The sequence below is a fragment of the Mycteria americana genome, chromosome 5 (assembly GCF_035582795.1).
Source record: "Mycteria americana isolate JAX WOST 10 ecotype Jacksonville Zoo and Gardens chromosome 5, USCA_MyAme_1.0, whole genome shotgun sequence".
In the NCBI taxonomy this organism is placed as follows: domain Eukaryota; kingdom Metazoa; phylum Chordata; class Aves; order Ciconiiformes; family Ciconiidae; genus Mycteria; species Mycteria americana.
The window spans coordinates 53,879,602-53,903,432 of NC_134369.1; the positions used below are offsets into that span (position 1 = coordinate 53,879,602).

Sequence of the window (23,831 nt, forward strand, 5' to 3'; positions counted from 1 at the left end):
GGCGAAGGGAGGGGAAAGCTTTCAGCCCCCGGGTTGAAGTTAGTGGTTGCCATTTTGAGAAAGGGCAAGGCAAGTTGCGGCTGGTGGGTAGCGTACCGCCATGCTGGAATTGGGCACTGAATAGCGAGTGAAGCTATTGCGGAGCCATCTTGGGTGTGGGAAAGCTGACTGGCTGTGAGGCGAGGCAGGGCGAGGGCGTCACGGCTGGACAGGGTTTCTCTGGAAACACACAGGGAAATTACGTTTAGTGCAGCATGAGCAGCCAGGCTGTGGGAGCTACACCAAACTGACCTTTTTTTCAGGGCCTCTGGCAAAGCACGGCAGTTTTCCTGGGAGAGGAATGGTGTTTCCCAGTGAATCTCTTATTTCCAGGCCCTCGCCAGCACCCAGCAGCCAGTTTCCTGGTTTTGCCCTGCTCTCAGGCTGCCTCCAATTCCCTCATAAAGTAGGCAAAAATCGGCACTTCGAAGGAGAAAACTCCAGCACATTGTGAGAAAGACCTTTGATCACTTGCACAGGAACAGGCAGCGTAGCTGGGAGTGGCTCTGGGGCACAGGGCCAGGCCCGGAGAGGCCCTGCCCTGGAGAGGGGTGCTGGCAGCCTCACAGGATTCCCTGGGAATCCCAGTTGGCCCCAGTTAGATCCACAGCTGCATCAGCAGGACCCCAGAGAGGGATCCTGAAAGTGGGTTTTGACTTGCACCACTAATGTGGCTGAACAAGCCTTTCTGTTTTACAGCCTTCATGGGGCATGCTGCAGGACAGCTGCATAAAAATGTAACCTGCTGAGATGGTGCTGTGCCACTTGTTAAAAGTTTCCATGAGGATAGCCAGGGTGTTCTGTCAGACTCCAGCTCATGAAAGCATTCGGCTCAGAGTAAAAGTAATCAGGAGATTGGTGATCAGCTTGGTTATCCTATAAAAATCCTTAAAGGGGAACTGTCTGTCTGCTGACCTCAGTGTTTTACAGAGGTGATGCTCCATGTGCTTAAATGAGGAATGAGGCACCAGGAGATGCAGTGGCTGACATCATGCGGGCAGTGTGTTAGAGCTGTGGAAAAGCCCAGGTTTTGCACATTTCTGTCCATAAAGAATGCTGTTATTCGAGCCACTGCCTCTCTTGTCCATGTCATTGAGGGATCTAATGTCTCAGTGATGACATTACCTGACTGACATTTCCTGTTTATTTCTTTTTTAATAACAATACCAAACACTCACAAAACATTTTGCACTTTACAGCAATATCAAACATTAACTAATGAACCTGCTCACACCCAAATGAGCTATACGATGTTATTATTACATGCAGAAGGACAGAGTGACTTCCTCAAGGCTACAGTGAGTCAGTGACAGAGGTAGAATTATGCTCGTGGTCCTAATTCACATTCATTCCACCAGACTGTACACCTTTGCACACCTGGAAGGTTTGCAAAACCATCATGAATTACTAATTGGTTAATTTTTATAATTTCTTAAATTAATGCATCAATTTATTCCAGGTAGAAGGCTTCAGCTGTGGAATTCAGTCTCTTATTCATTCATAGGAGCCTAAAAGTGTCAGCTTTCAAAACTCGTATTTCCATCCTATGGTGTGCTGAGTGCCTCCCCTTTTCAGCTGGTATAGACAAACATTTTTAGAATCTGTTTTGGTGGAAAGAAGAGGATATTTTGGTGGGACACTGAGGACTTTGAATCTGCATTAGGAGTCTCGACCTTGCTTTTTACCTGTTTTTTTCTTTATACCTTTGTCCATGACCCAAGGACATGTGACCCTTTGTAAGCCCAAACAGAACCAATAAAATGATTGAGGACTTATTTATTGCTTCTTTTGTAGATCAGATAATTTTCCACTGTTAATGCTTTTCTATTTCAGTTGTTCCTTCTTGATAGTACTTTATTCTCAGCCAACCCAAAGAACACCTTTCATTCCAAGATGACTGATTTGAGATACCGTGTATGTCCATATCTCAAAAAAAACCTGGAAAACTGTGCTGCTTGCATCAGAAATTAAATTGTTCCATATGGACACAGTCAAGAGTTGCTTTTTTCATATAGCTTTATGTCCAGAATGTATAAAATGCATCATGTCCCCTCTTGCTTCCTTTGATCTTTCAGTCCCACTATCAATTGTTACAGTGAAGAACTGTAGAAATGTATCAACTATGTTTCTGTATTTCTAATAATGATAAGAACTGCTTTTTCTTCAGTGAAGTGTAGGAGCCCTCAACAGAACAGCAGAACCAGCTCACCAGACATTGTTCTTAGGAGGTACCATGTTAGAAAAAGGCAGGTGAAAAGTAATAAAACAGGTCTTTGTCTCATGACTTTTCTCTCAGTGAAAATAAAGGTTTGACTGAAATTCATTTTAGAAATCTAGAATTTTATTAATCTAACCAAGTGGCTGGATAGCCTCCCTTTCACCAGACTGGAGGGAGCTATTATACCAGTTCAGGACTGATCACAAGTACAGAATTATTTGATAATTTAGGCTTCATGTAACAAGCGGATCAGTAGAAAAACTGTGGATGAAAAAGTTATGCTATGCCTGGAAAAAAGAAGGAACCAAATCTTTGCATCCAGTGGTTAAACATTATAGGGCGGCCTGGTATTTTTCTCAAGGAAGTCAGTATGTCCTATTTTAGAGCTTTTAAATTTGGTTATCTGTTTCATTTCTCCTTATCATCTGAATCATCAAACAGGCCAGTTTTTGTGTTACCCAACAGATGTACATTTAAAGTGAAATTGTACCCAGTTTCTGAGAAGCAGAACTGAATCATTCCAGACAGAATTTAAGAAAAAAATCAGAGCGCACAATAAATTATTCTGATCATAGAGGGAAAAGAGAAATGGTGCTCATGTAACAATTTTCCACCTGTCTAACTGAATAGAATTATCTGTTAAAAGAATCACTCCTGTGAAAGCTGCATCCAACCTCAGACTCAGTTTATATAAAAATATATAAATGTGCAACCTGTTGCAGTGCATAAAATTCTGCTATCTTTTGTTAACTAGAACTGTTCACAAACTTCCTTCCATCAGTAGGCAAATGGAAAGAAACAGTAGTACAAATTGTGAAAATAACTCATTCTTTTTGCACAAACTCCTAAAGTCATTGTGATATATTTTTATGGGCTCTTCTTATTTGATTCTGTGATAAATGTGTTGGGAAGGGCAAGTGACAAGTCCTTCAGTCAAAAAAAGACCCTATGTTTTGAACATATACAAGTAAACACAAATAAACGCATATACATTCCACAGTATTTTATTTCTGTGGAGTGGTTTCTCTGCAGAATGTATTGTATTCTAGATAAGAGGTTTGTAATATACTCCACTCATGTAATTAGGCAATATTTTCAATAAAACTTTTATAAACTTACTAAAAGTATTCCTAGATTTACCAAGGTTGGTACCATCCTTTGTCCATACTTCTACATAACTATGTTGCCTTTTTTCCCATGGGTAAGTTTAGATTAACAAGGTATTAAAAAAAAAAAAAAAAGAGGAAAAAAAAAGAATTAAGAGACGTTTGACCTGTTGCCTCATTGGTGTATCCAAGAGCAGCTTCCTGTTGCTTTATCTGATGAAGCAGTTTTTCTTCTCAGAAGCAGACACGGGTTACGCTACCAATGGCATCACAGTGAAACTGCTACGCGGGGACACATGGCTGCCTAGGTAAGTGTTCAAAATCCAAGAAGTTAGATACACAACTTATGTTGTGGTACAGATTTCAACCTGGCTCTGCCTTAATGTGATTCTGACATCATACAACAAAAAGAAGGGACACAAAAGGGGCTGGAAAAGTTTGCTTTGGGAGAAGGAGTATTTCACTCCCAGCAGAAGTGAAACATGAGACAAAAGGGCAAATGACATCAAAAGAATGAATTAGGAAACACATGCCAGCTTGATTTATTGTTGTAATGGTATTGCCATGATCAAAATACCTGTTGCTTAGGAGAGAGGGGAAGGATGGAGAAGAACAGTATTTGGGGGTGAGTTTTCACAATTCTGAGCTGTCCTGTCTTCGCTGTAAAAAATGCCTCAGGCCTCACAGGGGGTTCCAGTAGCTCTTTTATTACTGTTTTTTAATATTTTATGTCACTAACAAGGTACTCAGTGCTATTTATATGAAGATACACAATGCTTAAAAGGTAGCAGAAAAATAAGCTGTGCTAAAACTAGCTTCTTAGAATACCAAGTATTATGTACATGAAAGTACTTTGCAGACCATCTTTCTGTATGCATAGAGAAGAACACGATGCACATAAAGATATAGCAAAATAATACTCGCCTGCATGGCGTACATCCTAAAAAACATAACTTTTTTTTTCTATTTGCTATGTTAACAGAATTTTTATACCCTATAAAACAGTCCATAAAGCATATCTCAAAGTTAAAAAGACTGAGCTCTTTTAGACGTGTTTGAGTCTTTACAGAATCCTATGGAGATCTGTGAATGAAATTCAGTATTTCGTGAGGAAAAATGTTCATTTTAAGCAAAAAATGTCCATGTTACTGAAAGGCATATTTCAACTCTCCTAAAATGTGAGGTTTTTCAGAATTAAGTTTTGAGATCTGCTCATTAGGAAAAAAGATCCAGCTATGGAACGTCCTTGTACTTGAGGAAATCAGCTTGGCACTATAACTTATTTTGAGAACACAAAGCAATCAACTTTGTTGAAATTGCTTTGAGAGAAAAAAGAAATCGAGAATACCATCTGTCCTTCCGTCTTATGGATGATATACAATAGCACCAGTACAGCAGCTACTGCACTAGCTCACACAACATTGTTTTCTTCCCCTGAAACTTATCTAAAAAGCAAAGTACTTGCAAAAACTTACCATGTTATAATGAATATTGCTTACAGCAACTTGCCCTTTTATGAACTTGAATTTGAAATAACAGGTAAAATGTATCAGTTGCAGATGTTTCAAAAATTAAACTGGTGTTTGTTTACTAATGGAAGATTTTTTTTTAATTAGTGACTAAATTTTTCTGTTAATAACACAAAATCCTTACAGTCTTCTTCATCTTCCCTAATTTCCCAAATGATAGTAGAGTTCATTCATATGAAAAATAAAAAAGACTCTTTCATTCCTCCCTTAGAAAGTTGTTTACGGATAAGAGTATGGAATATAATTTTGTATTTGTGCTTATGGAAGTATAACTTTATACTTACTTTGTTGCTTTCAAAGTGTCATAAATGGAGAGACCACATAAAGCTCTCCTTGAATCTGAAAAAGGTACTATAGGAATGCATCGATACAAATACAGTATCTAATGAGTACTTTTCTCCAGAAACTTTCACAAGGTTCCTTTACAGGCTTGTTTGCGTACATTACTTGAAGCGTAGCATTTGCTAGTCCGTTTCTCTAAATTTTATGTCTGACTGACTTTTTTCAGAGTTCTTATACAGCAGGTTTTCTGTAGCAAAATGACAAAGAGACAGGGACATGGAATCATTGAATAATGTGGCTAAAAGAAAAAATTACTATTGAGAATTTTTTTTTTATTTGAAACACATCTGATGCCAAAACAAGTCTATAAAATACGTCACAAGTCTACAGAATTAGTGACGGTGGGTTTGGACCATGAAAGTCAAGCCATTAGACTATATCATTAAACAGAAATTCCTCAATAGCTTTTTAGAAAAAATTAACAATCAGTGGGAAAAATTATCAAACATTGTGTTTTAGGATAGCTGTAAGCCAATACCATCCTCCTGGGTAAAACCAGCAGGTACGCTCAATAGCTGAGAGAAAACCTGGTAATGCTTCAGATCATGCATTCAGGTAAGGCAAATCATTTTGCATTACATAGTCCTAATTATCAGAAGAAATCTAAGCAAGGAAGTATGATATGGACTACTTCCCCGAGATAAGCCCCCAAGTAACTGTAAAGAAATATGTTGTAATCAGTGCTTTCTGCTTTTATCTTTCTGTGGAAGAAACTGCAGCATGCATTGTGGTATACTTCCTTTGCTGGCTCTTTGACACACTTTGGTATAGGTCATCAATACATGCCAGAATGACCCACTTCTTGTTATTATTCTCATTGAAAGCATGTCCTCGTATAAGTAGCATCAATGTGTCATCAAAGCTGGAACATGGATTACCTGGGGAATTTTAGACAGCCTCCAGGGCTTTGTTCATAGAAACTATTGATGATACTGTTTAAAAATAAAATAAAACCATGGAGTACAGTGACCTGTGAACAGGAAAGACAGAAAAAAATTGCTGAGGTGGCAAATTTCATGTGGCCTCAACTCTCTTCTTTGAATCCCATCTTCAGTGTCCCAGCCTGCTATTAGCCAGTTATATCTTGGGATATTAGTTCCCTAAGGCAGACAGCAGAAGAGCAAAGCAAGGTTTTGCCCTAAAGAACATGCGGTTTATTCAGACAAGTACAATATAAGGACAAGTGTTTTACCTTATGATCAGTGAGATCAAGAGAGGAAAACTTTTAGAAACAATGAGCTAAAAAGAGAAAGCTGACCAAAAAAAGGTGGGTGGTGGCATGAAGAAATTGGCATGTTGGTCTGTGAGTAGATATGAAAGAGCTGATAAAGGTAGAGAGGAGCTGTTCTGAGTAATATGGAGACAAGTCAGGAGCTTGTAAGGATGTTGAGTCTAATATAACAAGTCGACTGACAATGGAGAAAGAGTTTGTGGGGGAGGGAGAAGGAATTCCAGTTTCAGACACACGACTAGTAAACACTGCCTCACACACTTGCTACATTACACACATGCTTCTGAAAGGGCACGTTTCCCTGTTAGACATGAAGAGACCCGTCATAGGAAAAGAGATGCTAAAATGTGATTAGAAGAAGAGGTAGGTATTTTATCTTTTACTCATCTGGTCAGTCTGCATATATTTGCTTTGCTTTTGGTGAGAAGTGGGTCAGCAAAACCCTGGGATCCAATTTCTAGAGCTAGATTTTTAGTTTGTGACACTTATCTATACTGGTAAGCTTACAATGTCCTATTTACTGTGTGGTTTTATTAAACCACACTGAAAACCAGACATCTTATGTTTGTCTTAAATATAGACACTGCGGTTTTTTTAATTAGTCATGTAAGTAAAGCTGCTCAATGGACCAAATTGGCAAGTCCTTCTCAAGAATTTTCCTTGTCTTTCAAGCCTGCGAATGAATTTAACTCTAACTGTGAAAAGTTAGCCAACTTGATCATATAAAGCAGTGGCTGGTAAAATTAAATATGTGCTTTCTGACTAGTTTTGTCATTGCTCCTTTTTTTCTGAATATGCATGAAAGGGTTTTTTTATGGAAAAGAGATCCATATAATCTCTCAACAGAGGCAATAAACCTACTTGGGTTTCTCTGATAAACCCACAAACCTACACACACGCATGCATCATACCCATAAAAGGCAGAATGAATTTGCCTACCACGTGGGAAAATCCCTGCACCGAAGCTGTCTTCAGTTTGAGCTGTTTCCTGTGTGGGAACAGTTGTAGACAGTGCTATCTTGCAACCTACTTGTTTTACAACCTCTTCTCCTCCTCTGCTCGCAGTCTAGGCCCAAACCACAGATGAGTTATCACAGGCAGTCTCTGAAGCAGTTAGTATATTTGGCAGTAGAACTGCACCACAACAAATATTCCCCATTCTCGTATTTCCTGAACTTAACAATTAGATCTTTGGAGAAGAGAATTACTGAGTGTCAGAGCTGTGATATAATCAGTGAGTACCAGCTGTCTCATAGCTATGGTTGTACACCCTTTCTTACTTAAAGGTCAGCTCTTCTAAGTGCTTCTAAGGCTTGCACATACAACTCCTCCAGTCCCACTGCTTTAGTCAGGGCTCTGGTTTTACTGGTATTTTCATGTTGAAGCTGTTGACGCCCACAGCCCTGGTAGTGCCAGAAGTGTGAGGACAAGACAAGAGAGTGATTCGCAATAGGGAGACATACCAGCCACACATTCTCCTCTTCTGAGCAGATCCCAACATCTAGCAGTACCTGAATCCCTGGCTTTCTATCCTTGTCTCTCCATTGACTTAGAAGGGAGGAGGTTATTGGGGATAAGAAATCTGTCATATTCATATGGCCAAAACGATATTCTGCTCACCACAATAATAGAAAGTACACTTCTGTTACTTGTGGTGCACTTTCTGATCTCCTTCGACTCTCCCACAAGAGAGACCAGGGATTGCAGGACCCTACCCCTCTGGAAGTGTCTTAACTAATCCCACTTCTGCTGTAGAAGCTTGCATCTGACTGACCTTGACTACCTTAGATATTTGGGTTCCTCTTCCTATGCACTCCTAACTCCAGGAGCGTTTAAAACCTTTGATCTCCTACCAACACTGTTTCTTTCTTCTAAAAAAAGACACCCACCAAGAAGCCCACAAAAACCAAACAAAAATGTTGTTACAGCTGACATTTTTCCTCTTTGGTAACAGAAGGCTGGAATCTTACCAACCAAGTCCTGAAGAACTAACAGATGACCACCCGTCAGACTACAGAGGGGTTTTTATTGCATCCAGGCTGGAATTAGCCCAAAGATACTACTCGGGGTAGACAATGAACAACACTACTAAGTGCCATGACGATCACACCCTGGATAAGTATTTGTTTCCATTTGTGTACAGCATTGTGATGATGATCAGTATTCCCACCAACTGCATATCACTCTATGCATTTTGCATTCAGATGAGGAAAAAGAATGAGTTAGCTGTCTACCTCTTCAGCCTATCCCTGGCTGACCTTTTGTACTCTCTGATTCTGCCTCTGTGGATTGATTATGCCTGGAATGGTGATAACTGGAGGCTCTCTGCCTTGCTTTGTCAGATTTCTGCCTTCCTTATGTATATGAATTTCTACACCAGCACGGCGTTCCTTGCTTGTATCTCCATTGACAGGTACCTGGCATTAGTTCACCCCTTGAAGCTCCAGCACTTGCGCACAAGAAGATTTTCATTGATGGTCAGCATAATTGTTTGGATTCTGGAAAGCATCTTGAATTTAGCCATATTGGTGAAGAAAGAAGTATTCAATGATCCTTGCAATTCCACTAATCATCTGTTATGCTATGATAAATACCCCCTGGAATTGTGGCAGGCACAGATAAATTTATTCCGGATATGCTCAGGGTACCTGGTCCCTTTCATAATCATCGTGTTTTGCTACCATAAAATCTACCAAGTAGTGAGGTATAATCAAGCCACAGTAGATGAAGAAAAGAAAAAAGTGAGGAAACTTATTCTGAATATCACAGTTACTTTCATTGTTTGCTTCACTCCTTATCACGTTATATTGCTTATTCGCAGCATCAAAGAACCTTACACCACTGACCCACAGCTTTTGCAGTTGATGTATAAGGTTTACAGAATCACACAGGCCTTAACAAGTTTGAATTGCATTGCTGATCCCATTCTTTACTGCTTTGTGAGTGAAACTGCACAAACAGACATACTGAATTTGCTCAGGCATTGCTTGTGCCTACGAAAGTGTAAGGGAGACCAAGAAAAAGACCGTGCTCTGTGCAGTTCTGCTACAAAGAGCAGTGCACTGATCACCTACAGAACTTCCTGTGAAACGGAGACTGTCAAAAACGCTTGAGCGAGCACATTCAAAGCAAAACTGGATAACCTAAAGGGGAAAGAAAGAAAAATTCTTCCCCAGCCTGTATCTAGGAAATACCCTAAAAGTCACAGATACTAACCTAAGTGAAACCGGTAGCTGGAGCTAATAAGAACTGACTATGGGTTCAGTGAAATCAATGGAGCATCAACATGTATCTTTAAATCAGGCATGGTACATAAAACAATGTCAACAAACAAATGCACAGTCAAGAAGGATGACCATGACACGATGACAGAATTACTGAGGATCCCCCCCAGAATTGCCTCCTGTCGCAGCTTGCTAGCTAGCCCGCGTGCTGGGCATACACACACTCAGCTGGAGGAAGGCTGAAGTCCTCTTAACCTAGTCATTTGTTTCCCAGTTTTAGTAGAAACCTAAAGCTTAGCTGGGAAGGAACCCCGAAAGGGATTTTTTTTTTTTTAAATCAGTACTGTGATAGAAGAGAATAAAGCATGCACACACATGGAGATCAGTCAAGTGATTGACAAAGGAGCAAAGAGGTAGGGTGGTAAATCTTCTCTCTAATTTCGTGGTGTAATTTATGCTGCTGTGATGGTTCCTGTGTTTCAGTAATGACGCAGGTTCTCCTTCAGCATACCCCTGAGATTAGCCACTTCTTAAAATTGTTTACCTCATGTGGACAGGTACTTACCTGCTCTTAAGCTTTTCAGCTTTTGTTTTCTTTGGAAAATATGTGTTCTAATGTATAACCATATGTCATGCAGTTTCATTACAATATCAATATGGTGTTTCACATAGTTGAAGATTCATTACTTCAAGTGCCTGTAAAGAATCAAATTCTAGCCACAGGTGGTTAACTCGGATGAAATTTTTCCTGATTACTGTAGGGAGGAAAGGGAAGGATTGAAAGGTGAGGTTTCACATCTCCACAACATAAAGGACCAGCCTTTAGCCTTGCTTATTATGACTGAAATCTGGAGTGTGGTTACGTTTGCAGAGTCAATAGCGTAAGAAGGTTTATATCCATTTACTTAACTGCACCTGGAGGCCTCAGCTAGAGGTTCCAGAGCTCTCAGTCCGCCAGTTTTAAAACAATCAAACAACAAACCAACAAGCAATACTGACAGACCAGCAAAGAACATGAGTGTACCAACAAACAATAAGAATGGCAGCAAAAGAACCCACATTTTGAAACTGTTGAAGTTACCACAAATCAAAAGTACAGCTGTTAATTCAGGGACCTGTTCCTGCACTGGCCCCTGCAATGGCTGTGTGGTTCCCTGGTAGCAGCAGGCACTTGACCCTCTGAAAAGAGTTAAAACACCATGGAAAGTCTTTTTTTTCTCCTCTCACAACCTTTTCACTTTTGTTCAGTTGCCAGGAAGAATGTTTGGTTATGGTGGTTGTCCAGTTTCATAGGGAAAAAAATTGTCTTTCCATAAAAATATCCCCCCTCTAGCAAGTCTGTGTAGTGGAAAGATTTTGACCAACACTTTTTCAGCACACCTCTAGATCTGACATTATACTTGGAGGATGAGCATACAGCGGTCACAAGCAATATGGAAATTCTTATGAGAAAATCTCTCTGCGTGTAAATTGCAAATTTCTCCATTACAAAGAGCCACTTTTATTGTTTTCGTGAGTTCCTGTTTGTGTTTATTTATACTTTCAATTAATTTCACAATCCTAGAGGGGAACTTGAGAGGCTGAGGAGGCTGGGCTTGTTCAGCCTGGAGAAGAGAAGGCTTTGGGGGACTTAATGGCAGCCTTGGAATACCTGCAAGGAGGGTATTGAGAAGATGGAGCCAAGCTCTTCATAAGAGTGCATAGCAGAAGGACAAGAAATCATGTGCATAACTTGAAGCAAGAAGGGTCAGAGCGGATATAAGGAAAAGCTTTTGAACTATGAGGACTGCCAAGCGGTGGAGCAGGTTGTACCAAGATGTTTTGCTTGCTCCATCCTGACAGGTTTTCAAGACCCGGCTAAACGAAGCCCTGAGCAACCTGGTCTGGCCTCATAGCTGACCTTCCTTTGAGCAGAAGGTTGGACTAGAGACTTCCTGAGGTCCCTTCCAACCAGAATTATCCTGTGATCCTATGAACTGTGTATGTCACTATTCTGGCTGTTGCCTTCCTCTCTAAAAAAGTATGTTCCCTTCCCTTCCCTTCTTTGTTTCCGTTTGCTGGATTTTGTTTTGCTTTGATGTGGGTTTTTTTCTGTAATACCTTCTTATATATTATGAAGGAAAAAGTATGCAAGCAGCAGTGCAAGTTACTTCACCACAGATTTGTTCCTGTGCTGACCAATGTATTTTGCAACAGAATGTGAAATTTCACTGCAGCACTGGAATAAAAGCGGAACCAAGCTTCAGTGTAACTTCATGGAAAAAAGAACTCAGTGGTTCATTTCTAGACTTTTCACATGCAAGAAAGGTTGGAAAGTTAATTCTATTGGGGTTTTAAATTTATTTTGAATAAAGAATAATGAAAACTAAAACTAAGCAACAAAACTGAGTCAAATTTAACTTGTGCATCAGGGAGTAGTGAGAGCTGGCTGCTCTGCAAGGGGCAGGGAGCCAGGAGCTGAGGGTGACAGCCAGGCAGGCTGGGCAGCATCCTTACCGAGAAGCCACGCAGTCCCACAGCACCCCAGTGAGGCACAGAGAGCAGGTCCAGCGATGGTAACCAGTGTTGGCCAACAGCTCTGTGACCACCAGACAAATCCATAGTGATGGGGCAGGTCTGAGGTCAAGCCAGGAAGCCAAGTCAGGAAGGCAAGGCCAGGATCAGCAAGGTACGAGGCCAGGCACAGCCACACCATGTCAGCACTGGCCTCCGCACAGACAGCCAAACCCCAGGGAGGCAGGAAAAGAGACCGCAGACTCTGTTGGTAAACTTAAGGCCCTGACCCTGTGCAAAGATCTTAATTTCCACAAAATTTGGCCCTGAGATTTTATACTTTTTAATATTCCACCAATGCTCATGAAAGCCATAGCTTGGACCAGCTTACATTGGTATGTGTGGATGTTTTTCATAGCATCATTTCCTATAGTACCTCCCTGCATTGCTGAAGATCCACTTCAAGATAAAGGAAAACAATGACCATGGCTGGCCTATAGGCTGGGCTTCACAACAAAGCTCAGATAAGTTCAAGGTCCTATCACTTTATGATAATAAAGTTCACTTTAGTATCACTTTATGATAATAAAGTGATTAGGTGCCTAATGCCTCTAGATTGTTCTGAAATGCTCAGTCTATGTGTTCAAATCACAGCCCTCTGGAGAAATGAGGAAACTTTTAGATGTAGAAACTACAAAGGCCTGTACTTCAATCATGTGTGTATTTACCTTATTATTCTTACATAGCTAAAAATTTACACTTTTTTTCCTTCTCTTTCCAAATTTGTTTGTCCCAGCTGGACCAAATTTACCATATGAAATCTGGTATCTGAACCAGATTCTGAACACTGAATATCTATGTTCTTTTTAAAATTACAGTGTTACAGGAGAGGTACTTTTCACTATGCAAAAACGGCATAGTGAAAATTAAAATGTCTTCATCCAGCCTCCAATCCATGCTGTGTATTATTGTTATTGAATATTCCACTTAGAATTCCTGATGGCTCTGCAGGCAAAAACCAAGTGCAAATTCACAGGAACTCTTCCCAAAGCAAGGACATTCCTTACAGAAAAGAGTTTATAAAACCCAAATGTCTATTTAATGGCAAGAAGAAATGCATGCATTCACATTCCATGTTCCTCACAATGCCTAAAAGCATTAATGTAATGGCCTCAGTGAGTCATTGTAGTTCCTATCTCACTTCCCAATCTATACAGTAAGAATATGGATAATTAAAAGGGCTGTGATGGTAATTTAGTTAGTATCCACAGGGTATGAAATGTCGGTGCCAAATGATATTGTTGTCAGCGTAATAACAGCAGAGGTGAATTTATATGTCAATAATGCACTTAAAGCAGAATCCATCTGCCAAAAGTCCAGCAAAGATATAGCTCAGCTTCATAAGTTGGGAGCTTTTCGGTGAACTGTGGTGACCTAGTTGGTGGAATGTCAGACTTCATTTAATCTGTTTTTCCTAGAACCTTAGCCACAACCTGCATCACCGCATTCATGATGCAGATCATTATTCCTTTCTGATGTAGCTACACATCAGCTTTGCTTTATTAATGTCAGCAGGGTCAGTCCTGACTCACCTGGTTGTAGGCTAACAGAGACTCTTGCCTAGCCTTTTTTTGGGTTTTTTTGAGTCTCTAACACGTCTAACTTCAAAGCCACTGAGAAAGATGAAGGGAAGTGTGAATTAGAGTTATAAGATCAATATATTCCACTTCCTGTTTCCATTCACGGAGAATGACGCTACTAAAATAATTCTGATTAGTCTAGTGACAATCTTCAGCAATGTCACTCTTAATTTAATGCCAGTAAAGAAGGGAGCATTGGGCCATAGTTTAGCCATGTGCCACTTTCCATATTACTTACCAGTTTCATCAGTGTCATCGTCGGTCTAGTCGGCCAGTAAAGGAGCAAAGCTTGTTCATTTGCTCCCCGCCTCCACACAGCATAGAGAACATGGGTGGTACTATTAGGGCGCTTGGGACCAGCGCAAGCGCAACCACGGCAGAAGATCTGCTTGTGCAGAACAAGGCTGTGGGGGAGGAAGGCACAGCGTGGCTCTGAGCTCAGCAGGAGCCAGGGGCAGCTGCTGCACCCACAGGCCAGTGCTGCCAATTGCCAGGGTTTTCCTTCTGCGTGAGACGGCAGCTCCTTGTGGTCCCAGAGCCCTGCGAGATGGCCGCTTGCCCCTGCCCAAGGCCGCCTGCTCCGCCGCACCTGCAGGTTCCCCAACGCTGTTTATCCAAAGCAGCATCTGATAAGTGGTGCTCCGGCGCTGATAAGAGGAAAGAACAAAACACCATGTGCATATCATAAAGGTTTTTCTTTTATTGCTGCACCGCAATGGGTGTGTTACTGATAAATTGCTAGCCTAAACTGACACAGGGAGGTTTTGTCTGCTCAGCTATGAAGTAAAAGTAACCAAGCTATTTCACCTAAATCTTGGAATATCCTAGAAAGACATAAAGTCTGTTCTGGACTGGGGCTTTGGGAAAAAAACCAAACAAACAAAACAACAACAACAAAACCCAAACAGAAAACAGTGAAGAAAAGGCTGTATCAAATGACATGTAAAAAGCCTGATTGAGGTGAATTACGAAGACAGTGCCCAAGACACAGTCAGATCCTCATCTGTGCCAACCCAGAGGCACTGTCAGCAGAGCCTGTCACCTACAGCCTCTATCCGGCCTGTGTACAGCGGAGCTAGAACGCATGTCCCATAGCATCTCTCACTGAACATCAGAGTGCACACATATATACTAACCACAGTACTAATGTGGAATGGGAATGCTAAAACAGCGGGAGGTATGAAACACCTGTGAAAAAAAAACGGTGGGAAAATAGGTCAATCCCTTTTTTGTTCTGTTTTTAAAATTAACTTTGCGCATTTTGGTGACAGGAGTACAGACTTCCAGCTCCTTTAAATGGAATGTAAGAGAAGTTGGAAAAAAAAAAAAAAGATGATGTCTCACAAGAGCTGAGGTAGCTCTCCAGAGCTGTTACTTTAAATTTAGTATTTTGAGAAATGTTATTGCTATAGCAACTACTTGGTTAAAGATGCAATACCAGGGACAAAAAATTCTTTTCTTTTCCATTGTTTTGTTTTCCTAGTGAAGTCAAGGTCTGTTGCTGGATGGACAATTGAGGTGGTGACAGATTGGGTAAAAGCACACCCAGATGCTGTACTAGTGTTCAATCACATATAAATATATATATAAACATCATGTTTAGTTTTGGTAAAGTAAACAAGATAGGGGTGCAGCTCATGCCTTATCACAGTTTTGTCTATGGCTCTTCAGATCATCTAGATGTGGCATGTTGCCTTTCAGATGAGATACTGAAGTTTATTTATCATAAGCAACGACTTTCACAAGCTTTTCCCAAGAGCTGGTCCTAAGATCCCCAAATTTGTGCTATATTCCATCCCAGCTGCTACTTTATTTTGATTTCTTGAAGAACCTTGACCTTACCTGTCATTTGGCACTGTTTAAAAGCTTCCTCCCTTTTAACAACAGATGTGCAAAGTAATGGCTGTTTTTCCAACCCCGCATGAAGAACTACACACAGGAACAATCTTGTTTCAAATTTCGAGCATTTTAGCACAGAGTTTATTTGCATCTTGATCGCAGCCCTATCTCAGGGATATATTGAGCTGTTGGAAAAATTGTCACCTCAGTTTCCTTCATCTGATAGCTGGTACCTTAGCAGATGTCACGGCAAGTACTAAATCCAGAAAACTACAGTCTAAAGGAGAGGTCCATACATTGTCTTCTGTTTCACAGACTTAATTATATGTGTGAGGAAAATGTAGTTCATCCTGTAAACACAGCATGGGCAGAGTCCCTTAGGTTCACATCCTTAAATGAAATCACAGAATCACAGAATCATATAGGTTGGAAAAGACCTTTAAGATCATCGAGTCCAACCATAAACCTAACACTGCCAAAAACCATCACTACACCATGTCTCTAAGTACCTCATCCAAACGTCCTTTAAATACCTCCAGGGATGGCGACTCAACCACTTCCCTGGGCAGCCTGTTCCAATGCTTGATAACCCTCTCGGTGAAGAAAAATTTCCTAATATCCAGTCTAAACCTCCCCTGGCGCAACTTGAGGCCATTTCCTCTTGTCCTATCACTTGTTACCTGGGAGAAGAGACCGACCCCCACCTCTCTACAACCTCCTTTCAGGTAGTTGTAGAGAGCGATAAGGTCTCCCCTCAGCCTCCTTTTCTCCAGGCTAAACAGTCCCAGCTCCCTCAGCCGCTCCTCATCAGACTTCTGCTCCAGACCCTTCACCAGCTTCGTTGCCCTTCTCTGTACGCGCTCCAGTACCTCAATATCCCTCTTGTAGTGGGGGGCCCAAAACTGAACACAGTATTCGAGGTGCGGCCTCACCAGTGCCGAGTACAGGGGCACAATCACTTCCCTAGTCCTGCTGGCCACGCTATTTTTGATACAGGCCAGGATGCCATTGGCCTTCTTGGCCGCCTGGGCACACTGCTGGCTCATATTCAGGCGGCTGTCAACCAACACCCCCAGGTCCTTCTCTGCCAGGCAGCTTTCCAGCCACTCTTCCCCAAGCCTGTAGCGTTGCATGGGGTTGCTGTGGCCCAAGTGCAGGACCTTGCACTTGGCCTTGTTAAACCTCATACAATTCACCCCAAATGAACTGATGAGACTGAGGAGGCACGACCGATGAGATTGTCTCTTCTGGAGAAGCTGCAGAGATTAGCGGCTCCGCTCCAAAGGATGCAAAGAAAGAACGTAGGGTTGGAAAAGACAACTCCAATGAAAATGCATCCTCCCCTCGTATTCCCTTGAACAGACTACTTCCAGATGCCAGATGGAAAACTGAGCCAAAGCAGTACAGCACCCACATCAGGTCACCCTCCTGGCTCCACAGGTCTTAGAATCCCTTCCATTTCAGCTGTCAGCAGTCCATCCAGACACACAACAGATGATTACTGGGTGTGAGAGCGGGCAGCCAACGGCCTCAGGACACAGCTCTTCCCCACTGTTCTCCTCTCCTTCCCTCGATACCCCGCTGTTCCTACTGGTATCCTAGTTTGAGGCATCAGGTCTCACATATGACACCTCCAGGGTCTCACAAAGTGAGCTGGCTTATGACAACTCATCTTCTGAGGTATCTTTTCACGTTAGGAGACCCAAGGACTCTTGAATGGGAAGGAAGGTAAAAAGCCCTGTCCTGGCTTTGGCTGGGATAGAGTTAATTTTCTTCCCAGTAGCTGGTATAGTGCTGTGTTTCGGATTCAGTATAAGAATAATGTTGATAACACACTGATGGTTTAGTTGTTGTTAAGTAATGCTTAAATCGGTCAAGGATTTCTCAGCTTCCCATGCTCTGCCAGGTGCACAAGAAGCTGGGAGGGGGCACAGCCAGGACAGCTGACCCCAACTGGCCAAAGGGCTATTCCATACCATATGGCGTCATGCCCAGTATATAAACTGGGAGTAGGCTGGGGGGTAGCGATCACTGCTTGAGGACTGGCTGGGCATCAGTCGGTGGGTGGTGAGCGGTTGCATCACTTGTTTTATTTTTCCCTGGGTTTTGTTCTTCTCTCTCTCTTCTGTTGTTTTCCTTTTCATTACAATTTATTATTATTATTATAAATATATATTTCCCCCCCTTCTTTTTCCCTATTATTAAACTGTTCTTATCCCAACTCACAGGTTTTCTCACTTTTACTCTTCCGATTCTCTCCCCCATCCCACCGGGGTGGGTGGGGGGAGGGTGAGCAAGTGGCTGTGTGGTGCTTAGTTGCCGACTGAAGCTAAACCATGACAAGCCCTAATTCTTAGAGGGCAAGAGGAACTCTAAGTGTGCCAAATATCTATGAAGCAATTCCTGAGATTCATTGTATTCTCAGAATGAGGGAATAAACACACGGCTTCACCCGTCTTCTTTGCTTATCCTCATAGAGTGCAACACAATAAATAGTCCTCAGTAAACTAAAGTTTCTGCTCCTTCTCAGAACACAGCGCAGCAGAGAAACCCAGAAAAGGTTGAACTGTTGAGGACTGCCGATATATTCATGGTAACCCCATGCAGGCAGAAGTGAGCTCTCCCTGCTGGCATGCAGAGAATGAGCACATGTCACTGGCAGCGTAACCAACCTAAGAAAAAGCTTCATATCGAGATGTTGTACAGGGAAACAATACCGCATTCACATTTGTAACAGAATTAGTGCCAGAAATGTGTGAAATACAGGATTTAATTTCTTGGACACCTGTTTTGACATGATCAGTGCCCATCTTCCTTCCCCATCTGTATGGCTGTTGGTGCACAATGCAGTGTCTCAGTCCAGTCCACATATTGCTATGGGACCTCATAATATAATAGAACTAGCAAGATACTACAGTGTATTCTGAAGGCATTGCCCGTGACTCAACATTTAATCTTGCATTGAAAGTTGTGGCCGTTGTAATTCCCCATGTTCCGAGTAGCACATTTCATCACTAAGTCTAGTGTTCACACGTAGAGGATGATTTATTTTTGTGGAAAGCAGGAAATAAATTTAGGCAGTAGCATTTAGCAGTTTAAAATTAACTCCTTTTGGAAAGGAAAAATTCAGTCCCGAAGTTTTTTTGGATCCCTATTACATCACTCATAGATTCAAAATTTGACTTTAAATAAGCCTGGCATATGCAGTTTCAAAAAGATCTAGAAATATTTATCAGCAGTAAGCACCACAACTCCATCTCTACCAAGGAAAGTCAAGAGAGACAACTTTATTTGAGGAAAAAAAACCTGATTCTTCCTGTCTCACTCTTATTTATACTCATGATTTCTTCGGAATTTTTTCATGTAGTTATTTGAAAGTCAGAGCTTATGTATCTGGAGGTTCATGTGTATTTTCCCTTACCTTTTCTTGTCACTGCACAAAGAGTCTTGACAATGTGAGTTTTAAATGCCTAAATGTAGGAGGCAAAAAAAAGGATCCAAAATATAGTATGTTTTAAATGTCATTATTTTTTAATAAAATCTTAACAGTGATTTGCTATGCATTTTTTTAAAGCTTAACTTTCAGATTTTCAGTTTATTTCTTCACTACAACAGGAAGCAACCCACAAAGGGTGTCAGGGTAGAAATAACAGAAAAGTGTAAACTTCAAGAATGATTCAGTAGCTATGAAAAGTTTTGCAGACTACAAATTCCTGTTCAATCACTCGGGTCAAGCCGAAGGAACCTGCAAAATGGATTTAACTGGAAGCCTTTGCAAAAAATTGCAAACTTGATACATGTAGGTTTATCTTTTCTTTGTTGTGCATTGATCGTAATTCATTACAGACATATTACAAGTGAAACCACTTCCAGATATTTATTTGGTTTTTAGCCAATTATGCAGTTTATTTATTTTTAGCAATTCATTCAGAGAAACCAGGACGAAGAACTCTGAGACCCTTTGAAGCACTACCTGTGCAGGAGGCATAAGACACCCGGTGTAGATGTTAAGTCTGGCCCTTCACTCAAGACCCCTGTAAATACACTGCAAATACATTAAAGTAAGCACCTTAACGATTGCAGCGAGAGGTGGTAGGAATCCCTATGCTTGGATGCGTATTATTTTCTGGAAAATGCCTGCTTTCCTGTCACCTTAGCAAATTAATTTTTCCTTAAATGCTTGATTTGTTCTTGCAAAGTATTATGTACCATTTGCACTCAAAGAAATGCAGTAAAATATTACATAGAGCCAATTGTCTCAATTGTATTGACAGCATACTGTCTGAAATGAGTGAGCTGAGAGACCGTCCTCACTAGGTGGCGATTTTGGTCTGTTTAGCCAGGCTTCATAGAAAAGCAGAAGAAAATCCTACTTTAAAGATGTGATTCTTATACAGGAGAAAAGGGAGTCTGGGAACCGAGCTGGCCGCTGCGCCCGAGTTCCCGCGAAGCTGGGGCGTGACATCATGATCCTTTCAGCCTCTGCCTTGAGCTGCTGCAAGCTGTCGCGCTGTGAATCATCAGACCCCGGAGCTCGAAACAAAAGGCCTAACACTGAGCCTTGTGAGCTTTTTTCCAGCCCGGATTTATTAACAGCTGGTTTATGCTTACTTTTCTTTGTAACAACTTTTTTGTTCAATTACGTCTCCTTTCTTCCCAGTATTTATTCCAGTATAAATATGTACATACATATACAAGCAACAGGGACCTATATTGCTAAACAAAGCAGGCTTTTCTGGCCTCTAGCCTGATAAGCCCCTCATTCCCAAACTCATACCACTCGCCTTTTCCTTCTTGTGTCCTAGCCGAGCTCTGTTCTTAGGACTGGCACCCAGTTCCAAGGCACCACCAGTGCTCACTCAGAGCTGCTGTAACGCTCCCCTATGTCTGCCAAAACACCATAGTTGATATATCACACCAGCACACATATCACACATTTCGCCATCAGTTCAAACTCATCCTGCGATCGGTCAGCTCCTCTCCTCAGGCATTTAGAGCAGATGAGTTCCCAAGGCTACAGCTCTCTTGTTGTCAGCCTCTAAGTGCATCAGAATACACTTTGTACTGCTAAATAACCCCCCCCAAAGAGATTCACACTTTACCTTTTTATTTCTTTGTAGACATTCACCTCCCTGAAGTACAATAAATCATTTTTGTCTGCATGTTTTGTCAATGATCAGACCTTCCAGCTGCTGTACTAGAGGCATGTTCTCCCGCATCACTTCTTTAATCTCTGCAGTACCCAGCTTCATGTCCTGAGCAGTACTGGTTCTTCCCCATTTTCTCCCAGGAGCTCACATTAGAGTAAAGCTTTTCAGGTGCTTTACACTCACCATACCTGCTTCCCAGAAGGATTAGGCCTGCTCCTCCTGAACTCTGTTACCAGCTGTTGTGGGTTAACCCCAGCCGGCTCAGCCCCACACAGCCACCCACTCGCTCACTCCCCCTGGTGCGATGGGGGAGAGAATCGGAAGGGTAAAAGTGAGAAAACTCATGGGTTGAGATAAAGACAGTTTAACAGGGAAAGCAAAAGCCGCACACGCAAGCAAAGCAAAAGCAGGAATTCATTCACTCCTTCCCATGGGCAGGCAGGTGTTCAGCCATCACCAGGAAAGCAGGGCTCCATCACGCGTAATGGTTACTTGAGAAGGCAAAATGGCAAAACTCTGCACATCCCCCCCTTCCTTCTTCTTTCCCCAGCTTTATATGTTAAGCATGATGCCATATGGTATGGAATAGCCCTTTGGTCAGCTGGGGTCAGCTGTCCCAGCTGTGTCCCCTCCCAACTTCTTGTGCACCCCCAGCCTGCTTGCTGGTGGGGTGGGGTGAGAAGCAGAAAAGGCCTTGACTCTGTGTAAGCACTGCTCAGCAACAACGGAAACATCCCTAATTATCAACACTGTTTTCATCACAAATTGAAAACGTAGCCCCATACAAGCTACTAAGAAGAAAATGAACTCTATCCCAGCCCAAACCAGTACACCAGGCCAGTTACAGTTTTAGCTGATGCTACTACCTTCTTCTCCTCCCTGTAACTACAATCAATATTCCTTTATCCTTTGCTATATTCATGGTTTTCTTCTTTCTGTGTATTTAGACCAGAAAGAACAAATACAGAAGCTTCTTTCATTACTTCAGTGACACCTATGAATCTTCTCAACCTTAGTAGTCAAAATATTCATTCATTAGCTAGCTTTTTGAGCAATTTTGGTCTTCATTTTGAAGTGATTTATGTGTTTCAGGAAGCAGTATGGAATGAATTAAATTCTCAGGATTTATTAACTTTGCTCCTGTGTGCTCAGCTTTTATTCCGAATTATGTTATTCATATGAAAAATGACATTTCAATAATGTGATACTCTGAGATGATTCCAAATGTCTGCAACTAAAAAAGGAATTAAAGGTTATAAACCTTGCATTGAACTATATGTGCTTGTCTTTTTGCCATCAGGACATACTTGGCCACTAAAATGCAAATAATGTCCTGTAGTACACCATCAACTCTCATTTTGCTGGTTCAATCATATGTATTTAAATATTAAATTTAACAAAGAAAAAAGTTAAATGTTAGGTTGTACAAGTCCATCCAATATGAAGCATTAGGCTCCTCTTCTTCCTTTTCCTTCTGCCTCCATTTCACTAGTCCTTGACATCCATTCTCTTCTTTTCTTTTGTCTTTTTCCCAAGTTCATTCTTCTATATTGCTCTACCTTGGTCCCTTATATGTCCAGAAGAATATTTATAAAATAATCTCTGCTCACCTCCTCACATCTTTATTACTAACATAAGCCACCCTGAGCCACTGCACAATACAGGGAAGTGTCATGTTATTGGGGAAGGGAAAAAAAAAGCTCACTAAGGCATCAGTATTTTGCCTGGGTCAGAAAGGACACATTTACCACAGTGACAGCCACAAGGAGGATTCAGGAGAATTTTCTCAGAGCTTGAATGAACTCCAGAGCTAATCACCGTGAAATCTCATACGCATGCGGTGTCAAACTAAACTGATGTCATGTAACCCAGGTTCCTTTTTACTGCAACCTTCTAGTTTTTTCCCCCTTTTTTGTTTTTCCTGTTATTTGGGTTATTTTTGTCCCTGTTAGTTACTTCTCTGAAGAACTTCTTAATATACAACTGAAGTAACTTAGAAAATGTGGGTTTAACATTAAAAGTTGTTTATTAGAATAAACGTCATGTCTTTACCTTACCTTAGAATACTATCATGCGATCTAAATTCACGTTGAATTTCAAGAAATTACTGTAGCCAGATAAATCAACTTTGCTCAGAAAAGTACAAGTTTAGACATAATACTGACTTGATTGAGTGGTTTCTGAGAAACCTGTGATCATCTCATGGTTGGGATGTCCCTAGGTCCTGGAGCCACATTCACCTACCTCTACATACCCTCAGAGGCACTTTTTCAGGCTCATCTCTGAATTCAGGCAGTTCCCGTTAGTAGCAGTTCGGTTATAAGGATTCAAGTTTGACCCAGCTGCCTTTCGCCAAAACCTGGCAAGAGCACTTTGCACTTCTGATAAGCTTGGTTATTGTCATTGTAACCACAGTCACCACTATCAGCAGTGCCACTGGTGACATCCCACCACACTGCTGGCACCCAGAACCTGCATACCAAGGAAAGGCAGCCTCGCTGGTGGTACAGTGGTTTTCCCTGGCTGACTAAGGATCCTGTAAAATGCCCTTTTATCAACTTTCAAATCAGAATCATGGTGCCAAGATCTGTGACCCATACAGTTCCCAACTCTTGTCCCAGGTGGACATGCAGAGGACTAAGTATTTTTATGATGCGGAGACCACGAGGCCATGATGGGCTGTAGATACATGTGGATGCATACAGGTCTTACCTCTATTTCCCTGCATGTACCTAAGCCTCTTACCTAGATGTCTCTGGGATAATATAATGTTTCAAATGATGGCCCAGTCGTAAATTCACCATTTGCTTGAAGTCTCCAACCTCCAGATAAAAGAAAAGTATTATGCAGAATAGCTCATAGCATAAATGCACATATGGACAAAAAAAAATAAAAGAAAAGATTATTTATAGCTGTTTAAAGTTCCTTGAGATGTGCTGTCTACACATACACAAATTCCTATTTCTGTAGCTTTTTTTTTTTTTTTTTTTGAGCAATGTAAGTGTTGATGTTTCTTACAT

At 41.4% G+C, this 23,831-nt stretch overlaps 1 protein-coding gene across 1 annotated transcript; it reads left to right on the plus strand.

Moving 5' to 3' along the window:
• The first annotated feature begins 8,540 nt into the window (after window positions 1-8,540).
• GPR65 (G protein-coupled receptor 65) lies at window positions 8,541-9,860 on the plus strand. The gene has a single exon (XM_075501531.1). The coding sequence runs from the start codon at window positions 8,541-8,543 to the stop codon at window positions 9,576-9,578; it is 1,038 nt and encodes a 345-aa protein (XP_075357646.1). The 3' UTR covers window positions 9,579-9,860.
• Window positions 9,861-23,831: the final 13,971 nt, after the last annotated feature.